Here is a 17,902-nt window from a genome sequence, read left to right as displayed (position 1 = left end):
AGCTCTGTCCTCAGCCTCCAAGCTCTTTATTCTGTCCACCCTCTGGTCCACTGGATTCAGGACTGCCTCCACTTGCTCGGCATCTGTGTGGCATTCCTCTGGATCCAAAGGCATGTTGCTATCCACAGAAACAAGGCAGCTGATATAGCAGCCAAGGCTGCAGTCTCTCTTCCTCGGTCCGATGTCCACATGGTTCCCTTAGCTGATCTACAGAGTGTTTTATGTCATTGTCTTGCACTTTCATGGCTCGCACGTTGGTCTACACTTCCCAATAATAAATTATGGGACGTGAAACCTCTTCCCTCTGCTTGGACCTCTTCCTACTGACCTCATCGTCGGGAGTAGGTAATATTAACTAGATTCCGTATAGGGCACTGTCTTTTTAGCCATCGACATCTTTTAAATGGAAATCCTTCCCTGCTTTGTCACCACTGCTCCCAACCGTGCATGGTGAGACACCTTTTACTTCATTGCCCCTATTTTAATCTGCCACACGCTCGTTTACAGATGTCGCGTGATATATCTTCCCTTTTAGCAAATGACATGCACTCAGCCGATTGCATCCTCGAGTTTATCAGTGTCAGTGAGATGACATCACTCATTTGAAGCCCTTTTTTTTGAGTAAAACAACCCCCCTTCAGTAGTAGTTTTCTAAGATTTCCTTCCATTTTTAGTTTCCCTCCTTTTTGAGTTTCACTTCCACTGCTGCTGATGTAACATTCGGTGTTTCACCTTTCCCTAAGCCACAGAATGGGCACTTATGACCGTCGCAGTTTTGTGACCTAAAACCATAAAAAAAAAAGACAATTCTACTTCACATTCATGTGCATTCGCTCAGGGGTGAACAAAATGAATTACAGCACTGGCTTGAACAAATTAATTGATTGTAGCATACTCTGTATTAACAAACACTGGTTCCATAGGTCGAACATAGAATTAAACAATGGAAACTCCGGGTTGGAATATCAGTGATGTAAGGAAAAGATAGATTGCGACTTACCATAAAGATGAGACATTAAGTTGCGGAAAAGCACAACAAAAGATGCTTATGTATTAGCTTTTGGCCAAAGCCTTCATCACAAAAGGAAATGCACACTATGATCATTCACACAAGCAAGCACACATCCAGCAGCTCGGACGATCTGACTTTTTGATCAAAGGCTGCTGAAGATGGAGGTCTTGTGTGCATGAGGTGTGCTTGCTTGTGTGAATGAAGGCGCGTGTGCATTTCCTTCTTTTCTGGCAAAGGCTGTGACTCAAAGCTCATGTGTTAAATGTCTTTTAATTATGCGTGTTTGCAACTTAGTGTCATCTTTATGGTAACTAGCAGTCTATGGCTTCCTTACATTGCCAAATATAGAATTGTGTAAAGACACAAATGAATTAAGGCACTAGCTGCCAGTAGGCACTGATTAAATCAATGGGGAAAATTGAAAATTTATGCCATATTGAACCTGGGTCTCCTGCTTACTATGAAGATGCACTGACTACTGTGCCATCCAGATACTGCGGTCATTGCAACTGCCCAGAGTATCCTAGCACATCTCCCATCAGACTCAAATTCTCATCTTGTCCATATTCATACTATTGATACATTGCCCCTTGCCCATTATCCTCATTACTTGGGGTATTATACCGATTCCTGTAAGAGTTTGAGCACTGTGTGCCTCTGCATCAAAGTAATAAATTGATCACTTCAGTGTAGATGCGCACCACATTGGGACTCGCGGAAATTGGCAAAACGCTGCAATTAATGGTGGTAATGGGCAAGGGGCTCTACATCAGTAGTGTGTGCATAAGCTGATAATTTGAGGCTGATAGAAGACATCCTAGGGTAGTCTGTGCAGCTGTGATGAGTACAATATCTAGATGGCACAGCGGTCAGTGTATTTGCGTAATAAGTAGGCTACAGAAGAATGCTGAAAATTTGATGGGTAATCACATAACTATTGAGAAGGTATTAAACAGAATTGGGAGACAAGAAAATTGTGGCACAAATTGACTAAAAGAAGGGATCGTTAGATAGGACACATACTGAGACTTCAAGGGATCACCAGTTTGGTATTGGAGGGAAGTGTGGGGGCTAAAAATCATAGAGGGAGACAAAGAGATGAATACAGTAGCAGATTCAAAACGATACAGGTTGCAGTAGTTACTTGGAGATGACGAGGCTTGCACAGGCTAGAGGAGAATGGAGAGCTGCATAAAACCAGTCTTCAGACTGAAGGCCATTACAGCATCATCATATTTTCATTGTTATTTTTTTTACTGTTCTGTGCTTTACAAAACTTGTTCATTTAAAAAGTGACTTCCTTATTTTTAGACAAAGTCTTGCATGATCAGATAGCTTCAATTTAACCACACTACATTCTGTATAGTCTACATGCTTATTGGTCATTATGTTGTCTAAACATGCACCTAGCCTTGTGGGTCATTCATTGATGCAGTAGAGATTAAGTGAATTTATCGTATTTATTGCAACATGTTCTTTCTTTTTTTCCTTTATGTCTGTATTAATGCCACTGACACTGAAACATTTGTGATGTCTGTATCTTGAAACTTACAGTATTAGCTAGCTAGCTTGTTAGTTAATCACATGTTCCATGGATCATTTTGCTCGATAGATCATGATGATGTGGAATGAGTAATTTTACATTCACATTGCAAATTAATTTGTACATATGATTCCATCTGAACATTGCTAAGTGGTTTTTCTTATATATAATATATGAAGATAAGAAAAACTTCTACCTCAAGAAAAAAATATAACTACCTTTTCAAGGTCTAAAATTACTTTCCACAGTATTAGCAAAACAATTAACAAGCTTGAAAATTCTAAAACAGTTGACTATTATGGAATGTAACTTAGTGATAAAGAACGTAGCAAATGAAATTAAAATGCCATTGCTCTATATAGCCAACAGAATTGTGGCCAACGGTGTTTCTCCTGAAGCTCTTAAAATCAGTTTTACCCTCCCAGTGTTAAAAGAAAGGAGAAAGACACCTTCCTAATAATTATAGAACAATCTCAGTTGTGTCAAAAAGAACAGAGAGCTGTACATAAACAAATGTGACTATTTTGAAAATAACAAGTTACTAAATGTAAACCAGTTTGGCAGTGGACCAAATCTGTCGACAGTTTTAGCAATAGGAAATCTGTGAGATATTATATGTGAGGGTGTTGAAAAGACACATACTGCATGTGCTACAAATATAGTAGATTTGAGCAGGTCTTCAACTCAGTGTCGTACAAGAATATATTAATAAAATTAGCACAGTATATTTTGAACCTGTCTGTCTTACAGACTACAGTTAGCATATCCAAATAATCAGGCATCACAAATGTTTGAAAGTAAAACATGGAATACCACAGGGGTCAGTTCTTGGACCCTTTCTCTTCATTGTTGTATATAAATGATTGTTAATGCTGTATGTTGACAATGTCACACTAATAGTACGTGAAAAATTACTAAGTATACAAAATTGCAGTAGAGAAATATCAAGATGACTAATCCCTGGTGTGTGGCCAACCACCAGTCCATTAACAAAACAAAAGCAGAACAACTTTATTTCAGTTCAGAAGAATGAAGTCTGAGAATAAGCATGTGAAATTGATTGTACTTGTGTTTGATAAAAGGCTGTCATGGGATGAACACACAAATTGCTTAATCAGCAAATTAGCAAGAGTTTTTATTTTTAAATTAATACAAAATGTCAGCACGAGTTTGCTAATTTCCTCTTATTTTGCACTCTTCCACTCACACCTGCATTATGCAGTACTGTCCTGGGGAAATGTATCAGAGTCAGCTTACATTTTTCAATGATAAAAGAAAGCTATTAGGTGTATTCTAGCTCTGCGTCCCAGAGAGGCTTGCAGAAGTCAGTTCAGAACACTTAACATATATAACAATCTCTGGGCTTTACATCTATAGGTGTTTAATTTATGCTAAAGAAAATATAAATAAACTTAGACTAAGAAATATTTTTCATTTGTAGAACACAAGAAATAGCCGCATGATATATTTACCGTGCTCAAGACTAGCTCACACACACAGTAGCCATAAACACATGAGCCTTAAATTCTTCTCACTTGACTTCCTTACACAGGTTTAAGAAAGTATTAGAAACTTTACTAAAGAGCGAGAGTTTTACAAAGTTGAAGAAGTCGTGGAGACTGATTGTCAAGAATTGTGCTTCAGGTAGCTGTATGTTTCAGTAAAATTGCATGTAATCATCAAACAGTTACAATTGTAGGAAGCCTCCTCTTGCACTAGAAGGGGCTGGCAGAGCAGAGATTCGTGGTATGTTACTAGTTGATTGAAGAAAGCAAAGAGGCCCATCAGCCACTATCTGACAGAAAGAAGGGGACACACAGTGAGTATTGTAGCAAAATCTTTATCCTTTAGAAGAGAAGTGTAAAGCTATAGGCAAAAGTAATTTAATAACAATTAAATCTTTGAATCAGAAAATGCCAACTTCCAAATCTGATTATTAATGAGCCACTGTAGAGATGTTAGTAACTCTCCTTGCCCATCCTCTTGACTGTAGCACTGTAATGAACTATGAAGGGGAGGAAGAAACCTCTTTGAAAGATGGAATATCCAGTATGGAATAACGACGTATTAGGAAAAGAATAAATTGCTACTAATCATATAGTGGAGAAGTTTAACCACAGAAAGGCACAACAAAAAGGCTGCTAAAAAAGTTAGCTCTCAGCGATAGGCCTTCTTTTAAAAGAGACAAAACACACAAGACCACCATCTCTCGTCGCAAAGAGCTGCAAGTGTTTCCTCTTCAAGATCTATCATCTCTCTCTCTCTCTCTCTCTCTCTCTCTCTCTCTCTCTCTCTCTATCCCCCCCCCCCCTCCCTCCTGCACTGCTCTTGCCAAATTGATAATTACTTGTTGCTTTAGAATGTGTCCTTTCAACCAATCCCTTCTTTTAGTCAATTTGCACCATAAATTTCTTATCTCTCAAATTCTATTTGGTACCTCCTCATTAGTTGCAGTGTGTCCATCAAATGCTGAGTCAGCGGCAGTCTTTTGTAGTAATCATTTCAAAAGCTTCTGACCTCTTCTTATCTGTACTGTTTGTCACCCACTTTTCACTTTTATACAATTCTACGCTCTATAAAATTACCTTCACAAAAGTTCATACCAGTTACTTATATTCGATTTTAACAAATTTCACTTTTTCACTGTTATCTACAACTTAGTCCCTCATTTCCTAATCCAGTTTCTTCGGCATGGACTAATTTAATTTACCTTTGTTAATATTAATCTGACAACCAAAGTTGATCTTGCTCAAGATCAGATTGTACGAGTCTTTCCACTCTTCTGTAAATCATATGTCAGTATTTTACAATAGTGATTTATTAAACTTATGATTCTGTAATATTCCTACCAGTCTTCTTTGGAATCATTGTATTTATCTTGAAAGTCCAAAGATATTTTCTTTTCCTGTAACATATCATCAACTTCATGTTTGCTCCCTTTGTGTGTCCTGTCCCTTTCAGTCTCCCCTTTCCTTCCCCCCCCCCCCCCCCCCCCTCTAACCGTTCACACTTTGTCGCTTTATACTTCCTATATATTTGTTGATGTCTGCTTGCCTTTTTGCCTGCTTCACTTGCTCTGGTTTAACACTTTCTCATTTAGTCAATTAAAATATATAACTCAAAAGTTTCATCTTGCCTTCATCTGAATTATACGATATTGCAGTGCCTGTGTTATTCTGGTGACGATGCACTTCAGTGACCACAGCTGTTACGAAACACTCCCTGAGGAAGGAGCTATTAGTTCTGAAAGAGTCACATTTATATGTACTACACACTTCGTCCCCACACAGTAAGTACTGCCCAGCAATTCTGTCTCATAATTTATTAGTTTCCTTAATTGCTTTTGATACAAGTTCAATACGTCAAGTGTCATCCAATGCTCTACCAAGCCTTCTCTCTCTGCCTTTGCTGTTTTCGCTATAGCATCTGTGCTCTGCCCCTTTCAGTTAATAGCTGCTTAAAGTTCCCTGTGAAACTCTCAACAAACGTCTGGTTCTCTCAACTTATCCAAGTCCCTTCTTAATTTTCCAACCTTTCTGAAATTTCTTCAGTTCTAATATGTAGGTGCCGAGAAAATTATGGGCAACATCCACAACTGGCCCCAGAAATATTTCACAGTTCAGAATCTGGTTTAAACATCTTTGCCTTAACATTATACGTTTTATCTAAAATCTTTCACAATTCTTAAATTGCTGGTTAAGAATTATTGAACTGTGCTCTATGCAGAATTTTACCAGGTGGAATTCTGTTTTATTTTATTTCACTCAATCCATATTCTGTTATTTTTAATTCTCTTCACGTCCCTACTATCAAATTCTATTTCCCTGTCTCCCTTTCTACCATACATTCTTTCAATGTCTTCATAATGTTTGTAGCTAGTAGGCACTTGTACCACTGTGGTGAGTGTTAGCTTAGTGCTAATGCATTTACTATGTTGTTCATTGTCGCTCATCCACATTCCTTCATTTTTCTTCATTACTAGAGTTCTTCTGCATAGCATCTAATTGACTTTGTGTTGAAACCCTGTTCTCACTTGACCAGATGTCCTGTTCTTTCTCCCTGCACTTCACTAATGCCCGCTACATCCAACATACCCATTTCTATTTAACCCACACAATTAAGGGCTCTAACATTCCACAGTGCAATCCTGAGTACCTTTTGTTGGGAGAAACTACATCTATGCTCCCTGCACACGAAAATGTGCAGCATGGCAGAGAGTAGTTTTCATGGTACCACCGATTAGGACTTCTTCCCATTCCATTTGATAAGGAGCATGGGAAGAATGATTGCGTAAATGGCTCTGTAAGCGCTGTAATTAATCTTGTCTTTGTATTCTCTACATCAGCAATACTTATGGAGTTACAGTATATTCTCAGGTACCTCATTTAACACATTTCACTGTCAGCCCAGGCCATCAGGTGTAAGACTATGCTGTCCACAAATATGTAAGAAACTGAAACTTATAGGATAAGTAAATCAATAAGGAATAAGACAAGGTAGGCAAATAAATTTCTCAAAAAACTTGGATTAGTAGGGAATTAAACTGGCAATGTCTGATGCCTTACTCTTGCGAGTTGAATGGTTTCCAGAAATCAAAATAATACTGCATGTTTGTTCATGAGGCTATTGCATTCACCAACAGCAGATTTGTCGAAATCATATTTAATGTTGCATCAGTGCTCTGTGCATCATTCTAAAATTACCAACGAACCACTGTAACTACTACCTCATTTACATACATACAATAAACAGAAATATTATCCCATTCGTCTACCTACTGAGATTCTGTCATCAAAGCAGCTACTGAAATTAGAATGTGTAAGAACTACTTTAACAAAGGCAGTGACTACGACCTTGGTGGTGCATGAAAACGGGCTCTTTATGCTGAAAGACAACAAAGAAATCAGCAGAATAATCTACCATCTAATGAAAACAGCATTGCTACCAATGGTTTTCAGTCACAGACATCAGCACTACCTCTGGTAGCATATGGAAGATCCCCAACAGTGTGAAGTCTCCATGAAATAATTCGGCGAACATAAGTAGCTAACAGCCTACTGAAGTACCTCCAAACAATGATGGAGGAAGTTGTCGAAAAGTCAGGGCAAATCTGATGCAGCTACAACACAAGAATGCCATGAAAAATCATGTTCTCATACGATCTGTTTTTGTTCAAATTGGTTCCAAAGTCGGTAAAGAATTTCTGTTGAATGCATATTTCACATTCTTTCATTTCCACTTGAGGTAAGGACTACAACTACTACGACAACGGTGTAATTCTGTAGGCTCAAAATTAGTGTTTAAAATGGCAAAAGAAATCTAGTACGAGTTTTGACATAGTTCATGGTGCTTCAAATGACAAACCATGGGGGGCACCTGGGAAATATTCTCAAGCCCGTAATTTCCTCTTTGCTGTGATCAATACACGCTATAAGTATTGAGTTTAGCACAATCTTTTACTCATGCAAATAACTTGTTACCTCTCAATGAAATGACCAGATTTTTCTCATATGTTTGTATTTGCAAGGCTACCAGATTGCATGTAAGCATTGCATTTTCTGGAAGATAAGGCAATGCCTCTGTAAGAGCCTCAGCTGCTTCTTTTCCTCAAGACTCAAAGTGACATCAGAAGTGTGTTTACATCCCCAAGGTCTTAAGAGGCATGCTTTACCCTACCCTTAGCACTAAGAAGCAAGCAACAGCTGCATGAGCACATGCCTTACTAGCAATAACATGTATTATGTCTACAATGAGCAGTCAAATGAAAATGAGACAGATGAAAAAAATTAACTTTATTTATTATTTACAAAGCAATCGCCATAACCGTTAATACATTTACCCCATTGTGTGAGGCAAGACAGTCCATGCCTACACAGAAAAATATTTGCAGTTGCCTATGGAACCATGATTGTAACCAAGCATGCACCTCTTCGTCCAAAACAGGTAGACGCCCATGGGTGGTGGTGTGTGTGTTACTTTATAAATGTCAGTGTAGATATGCTATACAATTCACAAGAAGTGGTTTTGATTCACTACACATAGGTATGTAACACATGCTGGTATGGTTTGCAGGCCAACAATTGTTATGTACCAACGTATATAGTTAGTCTGATGTTGATACTTATATCAGAATACTTTTAATAGTATGTATAGCTGTTAATCGCGTTACTTTTTTTACGTAATCATACATTTTCTGTATAATTAACCCTCAGCCAGTTGAATTTACTTTCGTCAGATTAGTGTTTTTCTTCTTCTTCTTCTTCTTCTATTTGTAACAGATCTGATGAAAGAACTAAGCCAGAACTGTGAATTGTATAGCATATGTGACAAATACAGACATTTACAAATATGTAACAACTGACTTGTGAAGGCACACAGCTCTTACGAAAGATGGGATCATACTGCTCTATCTGATGTCCAACAATTAAGAACATGCATTTTATTAATATATCCATGGCTAAAATGCTTCAACTGAATCATGAACATGAAAGCATTCATTTAAAATCTTAAGCAGTAGAATGAGTTTGGAAACACTTCTTCCGTAAAACTGTCAACTGAAAAACCACTGCATTACCTTGTTCAGATCAAAATAATTGTAATAGTGTGTCCACTGTTCCTGTGGCAACAAAAGATGGGAACAGAAAAATAAACAAACAAAACAATAGTGGCAATTTAATGCATAAAATGTTTCTTGGACTGTATCTTTCTACATCGGCCATCTTCTCTCATTACATTAACTAAGCTCTTCAGCTTGAGCACTTCTTAGTTTAGTCTCTTCTACACTTAACTTAGGTATCTTAGTTCTTCCACACGACATGACCTACAACCTTAGTGTGACAGTCCTTAACATTTTTATTTCTTTGACAACAATTCTGTCAATTCATTCTATAACATCACGCATTTTTCTTATCTGCCACGATTAGAATGTTGAGTGTTAGATACTTTATGTACTGAACTACTACTAATGTTGTCCGCCCCTGGCAGCTGAGTGGTCAGCGCGACAGACTGTCAATCCTAAGGGCCCGGGTTTGATTCCCGGCTGGGTCGGAGATTTTCTCCACTCAGGGACTGGGTGTTGTGTTGTCCTAATCATCATCATTCCATCCCCATCGACACGCAAGTCGCCGACGTGGCGTCAAATCGAAAGACTTGCACCAGGCGAGCAGTCTACCCGACTGGAGGCCCTCGCCACACGATATTACTCATGTTGATTAAAATTTACCTTTTTATACCTCTTAATATCATACATACTGCAGTCGTGAAATTAGCAAAGATTTTGGAATTCAAGTCAAAACTGTCTTCACAAATTACTACAAATGGCAAGAAATAAATATAACAGGTGAGCTACTGATACGAGATACTGTTTTAGCATTAGGTTATCACACAACACACAATAACTGAACCATTAGTGTCATACAAAAATGTCTAAGTAAACAACGCTACTGAACAAAAATCTTATCTTTTCATAGGTTAATTCTGAAGTTCCAGTAACACAAAAATAAACTAACTCCAGAAAAAATATAAAACCTCTTTATTTGAACTTCCAGTATTAATAGAGGCAGAAATGAAATATAAACAAATAACTCAAAGTATGAGAGGTGCATTCATTTTTGCAGGACTTTATTTTTAAATAACAGTGTCACATAAAAAAATACACTTAACACTCATTTTATGGCAGTTATAGACATCACCTGAGAAGTCACAACAATAAAACAAGATCTTGCAACTAAAATATGTACACTGACTCTTCACAACTGCGAAAAAAATAACTTACTCATATCTACACACACACACACACACACACACACACACACACACAATCTGAAAAAATCTCATCCATCAAGGAAGACAAGCATAGGACTTTTCCAGTTTGATATAACGGTATAATGGCAGTTTTCATTGAACAGCATTTAGAGTTAGACAAAGGGGGAATCATTTTTACAGAATTATTAATAATTTCAATAGAAATCTCAGTAAGTAAAACCTTGTTATGTGCTGTTCACACATTAGTCATTTCTTGCTGCATAAAAAGATCTGCACAAAATACTGTCTAAACAAGAGATGCATGCAAATTATAGGAATTACAGCAGTCATGATTTACCACACTTCAGATAATTACTGAGAAATGAATAGTAATTATTTCAGATTTTTTTTTTTTTTTGGGGGGGGGGGGGGGGGGAGGAGGAGGAGGACTGTCTTAGAATAAACAAGTGGCTGAATGCGGCAGTTAGGGAATACTTTTGGTTAGTAGTTCTGGGAACCGGCAAATTAACTATAGGAAACCTGTATATCTTTGGTTGCTACATTTAAACTGTCACCAATTATGGGGAGAGAGATTTTGTAATTAATGACTCCAGCATTGGTTAGAAACCTACTAACTCCTAACTACTTCCTTAGTCCACATTAATATTTTGTACCTATGATATTTGGTAATCCTTAAATGGGGTGCTGTCACTCATCAACAATACACGCAGCAAATTCACAAACTGTAGAAACATGTTTTATCATCACACAGTGTCACTGGTAATTACATACTGGTCACTACTTCAAAAAAAAAAATTTCCCATCAACTTTAGTGTGATCTAAATTTCAGAAAGTATTCTACACTTTTTCACAGCTTGCATTAATGGAACAAAGTGGTCTCTGACTAGTGTTTTGTGCAGTTCTCTTACAAGTACTATATGTAATACTGTTATTGTCAAAAATGACAGTACAATCTATGTATAAGTATAAATTTAAGGAACTCAAACCTGTCCCTATAATGTAATAAATCTTTTCCTGAAAGGGAAAAACTGGATGCTGTTCAACACTGAACATTTGAATAACTTACCAAATGATATTTACATTCTATGAACACAATGTTTTTTACATGACCACAAATAAACACACTATATAACAAAAAGTAACAGACCAGCTTAACAAATAATAATGTATCAGCGCATACTTCCAGTCCATGGGTTGTCTACAGTATCTTATGACTACTGACTTGTCAATAAATATCTGTTTTTTGTAAACACATTTGTTAAGAGTAAAATCTTTGGAGTTTACAAAACTGTGAAATACAAGGCTCAAAAAAATTATCAAAAGCAATAGCTTTTCCTGACATCGATATTTACACAATTGACACTTATCCCCCTCCAGTGATGTGAAATGAAAAATTTCAACTTATAAAATCGTTCACATAAAAAACAAATTCTGCATCAGTACAGAGCAAAACTTCATTAAAACAGAGGCTGGTCACACTTCTAAATTACCCTATTCTGAGCTACGACAAAGAAGGCAAAAATTGGCTGGGACTAAAAGAAATGAATTATTATCTATGGAACGCCAGTTAAGAAATTTCTATTCATGAATATGAAGAACACAGTGGCTGCAGCATTTAGTAAAAGACTGCTCCCAATTATAAATGACAACCAACAGTTTTCCTTTAGAATATCAACAAGTCCTTTATGTGCATCCATACACTTTATACCCTTCTGTGAAGCACAACTTGAATCAGAATCACTTAAAGCAGGTGATGACTGTGGGGAAGCAGATGCAGGTGGTGGGGGTGGTGGTGCAAAATAACAGGGCGGTGCCATTGCGTAGCTTCCTAAATGTGGCATTAAGTAAGGTCCACCATAGAAGGGGAAGTACGTTGGTGAAAAATTTGGAGGATAGGCTGGCAGTGAATGTACAGAAAACCGATCAGTATCTCCTGCACAGACAGAACCAGCACGTGAGCCTGGAGGGCTAGCAGCAACTGCAGCTGGTCGGCTACTCAGAGATCCAAATCCAGAGCTGCGACTTGACGATCGTGATAAAGGAGAACCATCATGACCAGATACAAATGAAGTAGGTGTCTGCCAATACCCTCCTGCTGACCATGGGGATCGTGTCACATTCCTATGAACTCCTAGTCTTGGTGGGCTAAGAAGAGGCCTTGGTCTACTATCATTCGCAGTAAATAATCCAGGGAACTCCTTGCCACCATACACACGTGATTCAAAGGCCCATCTTTTGCTACGTGGACGTGTTGATGTTCCCAGTGACAGGCTACAAAGGCTGTGATGGAGATCTTGTTCAAAGTATGGATCTGTACTATAACATTTGGCCCTGTTAAAACGATTGTAGAGACCAGAACTGTTGCTGGTATTGGCAAACACATCATTAGGTGACCTTTTGTAATCTCTTCTGGTATCACCAAAATGGAAAATTGTTTCATCACAAATTTTCTTCCCAATATTGATTTCAGGAGAGCACTTGCTGGCAATATGGGAGGAAGCTTTCTTACTTTTCATATTATTTTTTTCATTTAAATTTTCTGATACTCCTTTAGCCTGCTCCTCAGATGCTGCATGCACAGTTGTGTCTAACCTAAAAAAATGAATTAACAATTACTGAGTATTTCAATTACCAGAAAATCAAGTGTGTTAAGAGTACCATACTGTAATACCTGGACATTTCAGCAAACTTAATTCTGCAACAGACTACCAAAATTTACAACACACACACACACACACACACACACACAATAAATAATTCGGATGCACATAAAAACTACAGTGAAATACACATAGTCACAAAATAAAATTACTTATATTGGATAGATACACCACCTTTTAAAAGAATCACTCTGAATTTTCTTAAGTGTGCTCTTTGATACTGTTGGCATCAAAAAGGGAAGGAGGCTCAAGGTAAGGGTTGCCAGTAATGTCACCACCTAAGGAATAAAAACAAAGTTTTCAGTAACAGAAAATTAAAGAAATATGATAGAAAAAAAGAGAGGGGCAATAATATGTAACAGACAGGGCAATCTAGAACACATGGATACCAGTCTTCCGAAAGAATAAAAGTAACTGTACAAGATATATTGAAAGGTTTAAGAACTCAGTTATAATAAAATTTTACATACAGAAGTCAAAGTAATGAACAAATTAACAAAAGCAGCAAATGACCACATTTAACACGTGTTACTACATAAAGTAATCAAGCTGGACTTTATGGGCAGATGATAAATCTTAAAAAAGAACAGCTTGTGGCAGATTAAACTATCTACCAATCCCATGGATAAAAGTGACAATACGAGGGAGGCTTTGAGAACAAGCTTTAAAGTTCTTCATACATTAAAATTAAATGTAAGCCTACAGAAGTCAGTGGCTCATGAAAGCAAGTACTACTGTCAAACAACTTTCTTTCAAGGGCAATGCTCTTATCAAATGTGTTGACTGGGTGCACTTCACAGTCCATTTTATATATTCAATTTGTCAGTACCTATTACGTATTTCCTATTTTCCAAATTCCTCAGCAACACTCCAACATACCTTGCTGGACTATCACTTCTGAGTGACAACACAGCAGAGAAATAGCGTGCTCACAACAAAGGAATTTATCCAGAATTTACTTGACTACATTTGTCAAACTATACAATTAAAATGATTTTCTTCATCTTTTGGTTTAGGCTGTTTCAATAATGAAGTTAATGTTTCAACTTTTTCGCTGACACGAAATTCTGATGAGATTTTTTTAAAAATCAACCAACTCCTTGGTGCCAATATGAGAATATGAATTTTCTCAACTGTGAGTAGAATTGTTCATTTCAAGTCTGACAACAGTTGAGCATAACCAGCACAATTCATGTACTCATTTTCACTGGGACATGTTGGGTGCTGCAACTAACCAGCGAGCAAGTCACTTGTGATGCTATTCACTTATCTTTTGTGCCTGATTAACTTTGTGTTTGATGTAGCCTTTCAAATCGTGTTTACTGACCCTTTGAATTCTAACACACAAAGCTCCAAGAGAACTCAAACTACTATTAAACATATCACATCCTTCCATCTGCACATGTTTATCAGATGAAACCAAAGCCATAACCACAACCAACTTCTTACCGTCTTCCATGTAACATTCTGAACACAACCTTTGCCCAGCTGACCCATACTTGCTGAGGTTTTATAGCCAATTTGCCAGAGTTTCATTAATGTATATAAAATTTCTCTAGTTGTGATGATTTTTCTTTGAACATGGATCACAGTATGATCTCGGCAAAGATTCAAATCCTGCCACCAAAATGATTTTATCACAAAGACACACAGTTATCACTTATTCTCAGGCCAAAACAACTCAAGTTCCTTTTCTTCATGAGGAAAATCACCATTTACCAGCCTTTTGCTGTAACTATCAGTCAGCAAATCACAACTTGATTCATACAAATTTCCAAAACAGAATACTTTGACAGATTGTTTTCATTTGCTGGATCTATCAGGTATTCAAATCACTAGTATTGTCCCCTACAAAAATAAAATTCAATTGCATATAATTCTTCTGTCTTGTTCAATATAGTTCTAAACAACCTAAAGAAAATGCCTAATTTTTCATAAATATTCATAGTTTTTATGTTATTCATGGGACTTCACACATTGGAAAACAGCGTAATAAAAATAAATATACGGTAGAGTCCCGTTAATCTGAACTAATTGGGAGCGGGCCATGTTCGGATTAGCCAGAACTACAGTCACGAGTTTCTAGAATGAAGTATATCAAGCAGACAAGTAGGTACACCATGGTAACAAATGGTAACAATGGCTCACTCTCGCTCCCTGCCCTTGTGGTTGTGTACTGTTGAGACCTTTCTGGTGTCTGAGGTCAGTGCACTGTCAGTTGGCTCACAAAGCACTTAGTTATGTTAGTTATCAATCACTGGCACACATACAGCTGTATTTTATTCGTTCAGGTGTAGTGGTACGTATTTTCGTCATGAGTACGCAGACATACAACGTTAACTCTCAAAGAAAAAGTGAATGCTTTGAAGCAGATATCTGGCAATGGAACTGGGTGTTGGTAAGGCAACCATTTGTGACTGGAAGAAGAACTGAGTGAAGCTTGAACAGTCCTGTGCAACGCCTTCAGGAAAAACACTCTGAAATTCAGCAGACTTTGGAACAGTCCCAGTACAATTAAGTGGATGAAACTATTTTCCTTTGGTTTACGCAGGAAACAGAAGGGGGAACTCCTTTGAGGGGAGCACTGGTTCACAAGAACACTGTTTACCTGAACAAATTACTGAATGGTAATGAGTCTTTTAGTGCGAGTACAGGTTGGTTGGACAGATTCAAAAACCGTCATGGAATCAGTCAGCTACCAATTACTGGAGAGAAGCTTTCTTCTGACCGTGATGCAACGAAGGAATACTTAGGTGAGTTTGAAACTATAAGAGAGGGAAATTGTAGAGGGAAGTTGTAGAATTTTGGAACACGTATTACGTTTGAGTACAATGACTTTTCTGGAGACTAGAAATCTACTCTGTAGGAATCAGCATGGGTTTCGAAAAAGACAATCGTGTGAAACCCGGCTTGCGCTATTCGTCCACGAGACTCAGAGGGCCATAGACACGGGTTCCCAGGTGTTTCTTGACTTCCGCAAGGCATTCGATACAGTTCCCCACAGTCATTTAATGAACAAAGTAAGAGCATATGGACTATCAGACCAATTGTGTGATTAGATTGAAGAGTTCCTATATAATAGAATGCAGCATGTCATTCTCAATGGAGAGAAGTCTTGCGAAGTAAGAGTGATTTCAGGTGTGCCGCAGGGGAGTGTCGTAGGAACATCGCTATTCACAATATACATAAATGACCTTGTGGATAACATTGGAAGTTCACCAAGGCTTTTTGCGGATGATGCTGTAGTATATCGAGAGGTTGTAACAATGGAAAAATGCACGAGGATACGAGGATCTGCAACCAATTGATGCATGGTGCAGGGAATGGCAATTGAATCTCAATGTAGACAAATGTAATGTGCTGCGAATACATAGAAACAAAGATCCTTTATTATTTAGCTACAATATAGCAGGTCAGCAACTGGAAGCAGTTAATTCCATAAATTATCTGGGAGTAGGCATTAGGAGTGATTTAAAATGGAATGATCACATAAAGTTGATCGTCGGTAAAGCAGATGCCAGACAGATTCACTGGAAGAATCATAAGGAAATGCAATCCGTAAAAAAAGGAAGTAGGTTACAGTACACTTGTTCACCCACTGCTTGAATATTGCTCACCAGTGTGGGATCCGTACCAGATAGGGTTGATAGAGGAGATAGAGAAGATCCAACGGGGAGCAGCACGCTTCGTTACAGGATCATTTAGTAATCGTGAAAGCGTTACGGAGATGATTGATAAACTCCAGTGGAAGTCTCTGCATGAGAGACACTCAGTAGCTCGGTACGGGCTTTTGTTGAAGTTTCGAGAACATACCTTCACCGAGGAGTCAAGCAGTATATTGTTTCCTCCTACGTATATCTCACGGAGAGACCATGAGGATAAAATCAGAGAGACTAGAGCCCACACAGAGGCATACCGACAATCTTTCTTTCCATGAACAATACGAGCCTGGAATAGAATGGAGAACCGATAGAGGTACTCAAAGTACCCTCCACCGCACACCGTCAGGTGGCTTGCGGAGTATGGATGTAGATGTAGATATTCTCCCCAACAAATTTAAATGCTGATGAGACTGGCCTTAATTTTAGGACATTGCCAACAAAAAGCCTGGTATCAAAAGCAGAAGACCATGCTCCTGGTTTTAAAATGTGCAAAGATCATGTGACTTTATTAGCGTGCAGCAACGCTTCTGGTACTCACACGCTGCCTTTAATGCTGATCGGCAAATCTGCTAGGCCCAGAGCTTTTAAAAACTGCAACATGAAGTCCCCGCCCATATATTATTGCAATCAGAAAAAAGCATGGATGGATGGTAAGCTGTTCAAAGAACAGTTTCACGCTCAATTTGTTCCCTCTGTTCGACGGTTTTCTAAGGAAAAACCATGCAAACCTTTTGATTGATAATGCACCATCTCACCCCAGTGCTGAGGAATTATGTGACGTAGAAATTGTGGCGAAGTTTTTGCCCCCAAATGTTACACCACTTCTACAGCTGATGGATCAGGGTGTACTGCAAACATTAAAAAATGATGATGATGATGATGATATTCAATTCGCAGCTGACCTCAGAACAGTTTGCTAAGTTCTTAAAGAAATACAGTGCTGGAGGGACAGAACAACGGCCGCCAAAGCCAATACTCTCCTTCGATCTTTCTCTAATTGCGAGTTTATCATCACTATTTACAATGAGCGACATTATGAGCAGAACATATCCAGTCAGCAAAATCTTACAAGACCTTAGTTCGGACGTCGTGATGGCAAAAGCAAAATTAGATTCGACACTGAAGGTGTACGACAGCATGAGAGCCAATGTTGATAGCCACTGTGCTCCTATTGTTGTAGAGGCGAAGGCAATTATGGGATAGTTAGACATGGAGATGAGTGTTCGTCACCTTACAGGCAGACAGAGAGACAGGGAAAACT

At 38.2% G+C, this 17,902-nt stretch overlaps 1 protein-coding gene across 1 annotated transcript in view; it reads right to left on the bottom strand.

Moving 5' to 3' along the window:
- Positions 1–10,139: 10,139 nt before the first annotated feature.
- LOC126475398 (uncharacterized) overlaps positions 10,140–17,902 on the bottom strand; it is a 31,145-nt gene continuing 23,382 nt past the window's right edge. The window contains exons 6-7 of the mRNA XM_050103232.1: positions 13,154–13,257; positions 10,140–12,911 (exon numbers count right to left, since the gene is read on the bottom strand). Coding sequence (XP_049959189.1) covers positions 11,873–12,911; positions 13,154–13,257 — 1,143 coding nt within the window. The 3' untranslated portion in view covers positions 10,140–11,872. The remainder of the gene's footprint in view (positions 12,912–13,153; positions 13,258–17,902) is intronic.

This window comes from Schistocerca serialis, chromosome 4, assembly GCF_023864345.2.
Source record: "Schistocerca serialis cubense isolate TAMUIC-IGC-003099 chromosome 4, iqSchSeri2.2, whole genome shotgun sequence".
In the NCBI taxonomy this organism is placed as follows: Eukaryota; Metazoa; Arthropoda; class Insecta; order Orthoptera; family Acrididae; genus Schistocerca; species Schistocerca serialis.
This window is presented reverse-complemented; position numbering and strand designations above follow the sequence as displayed.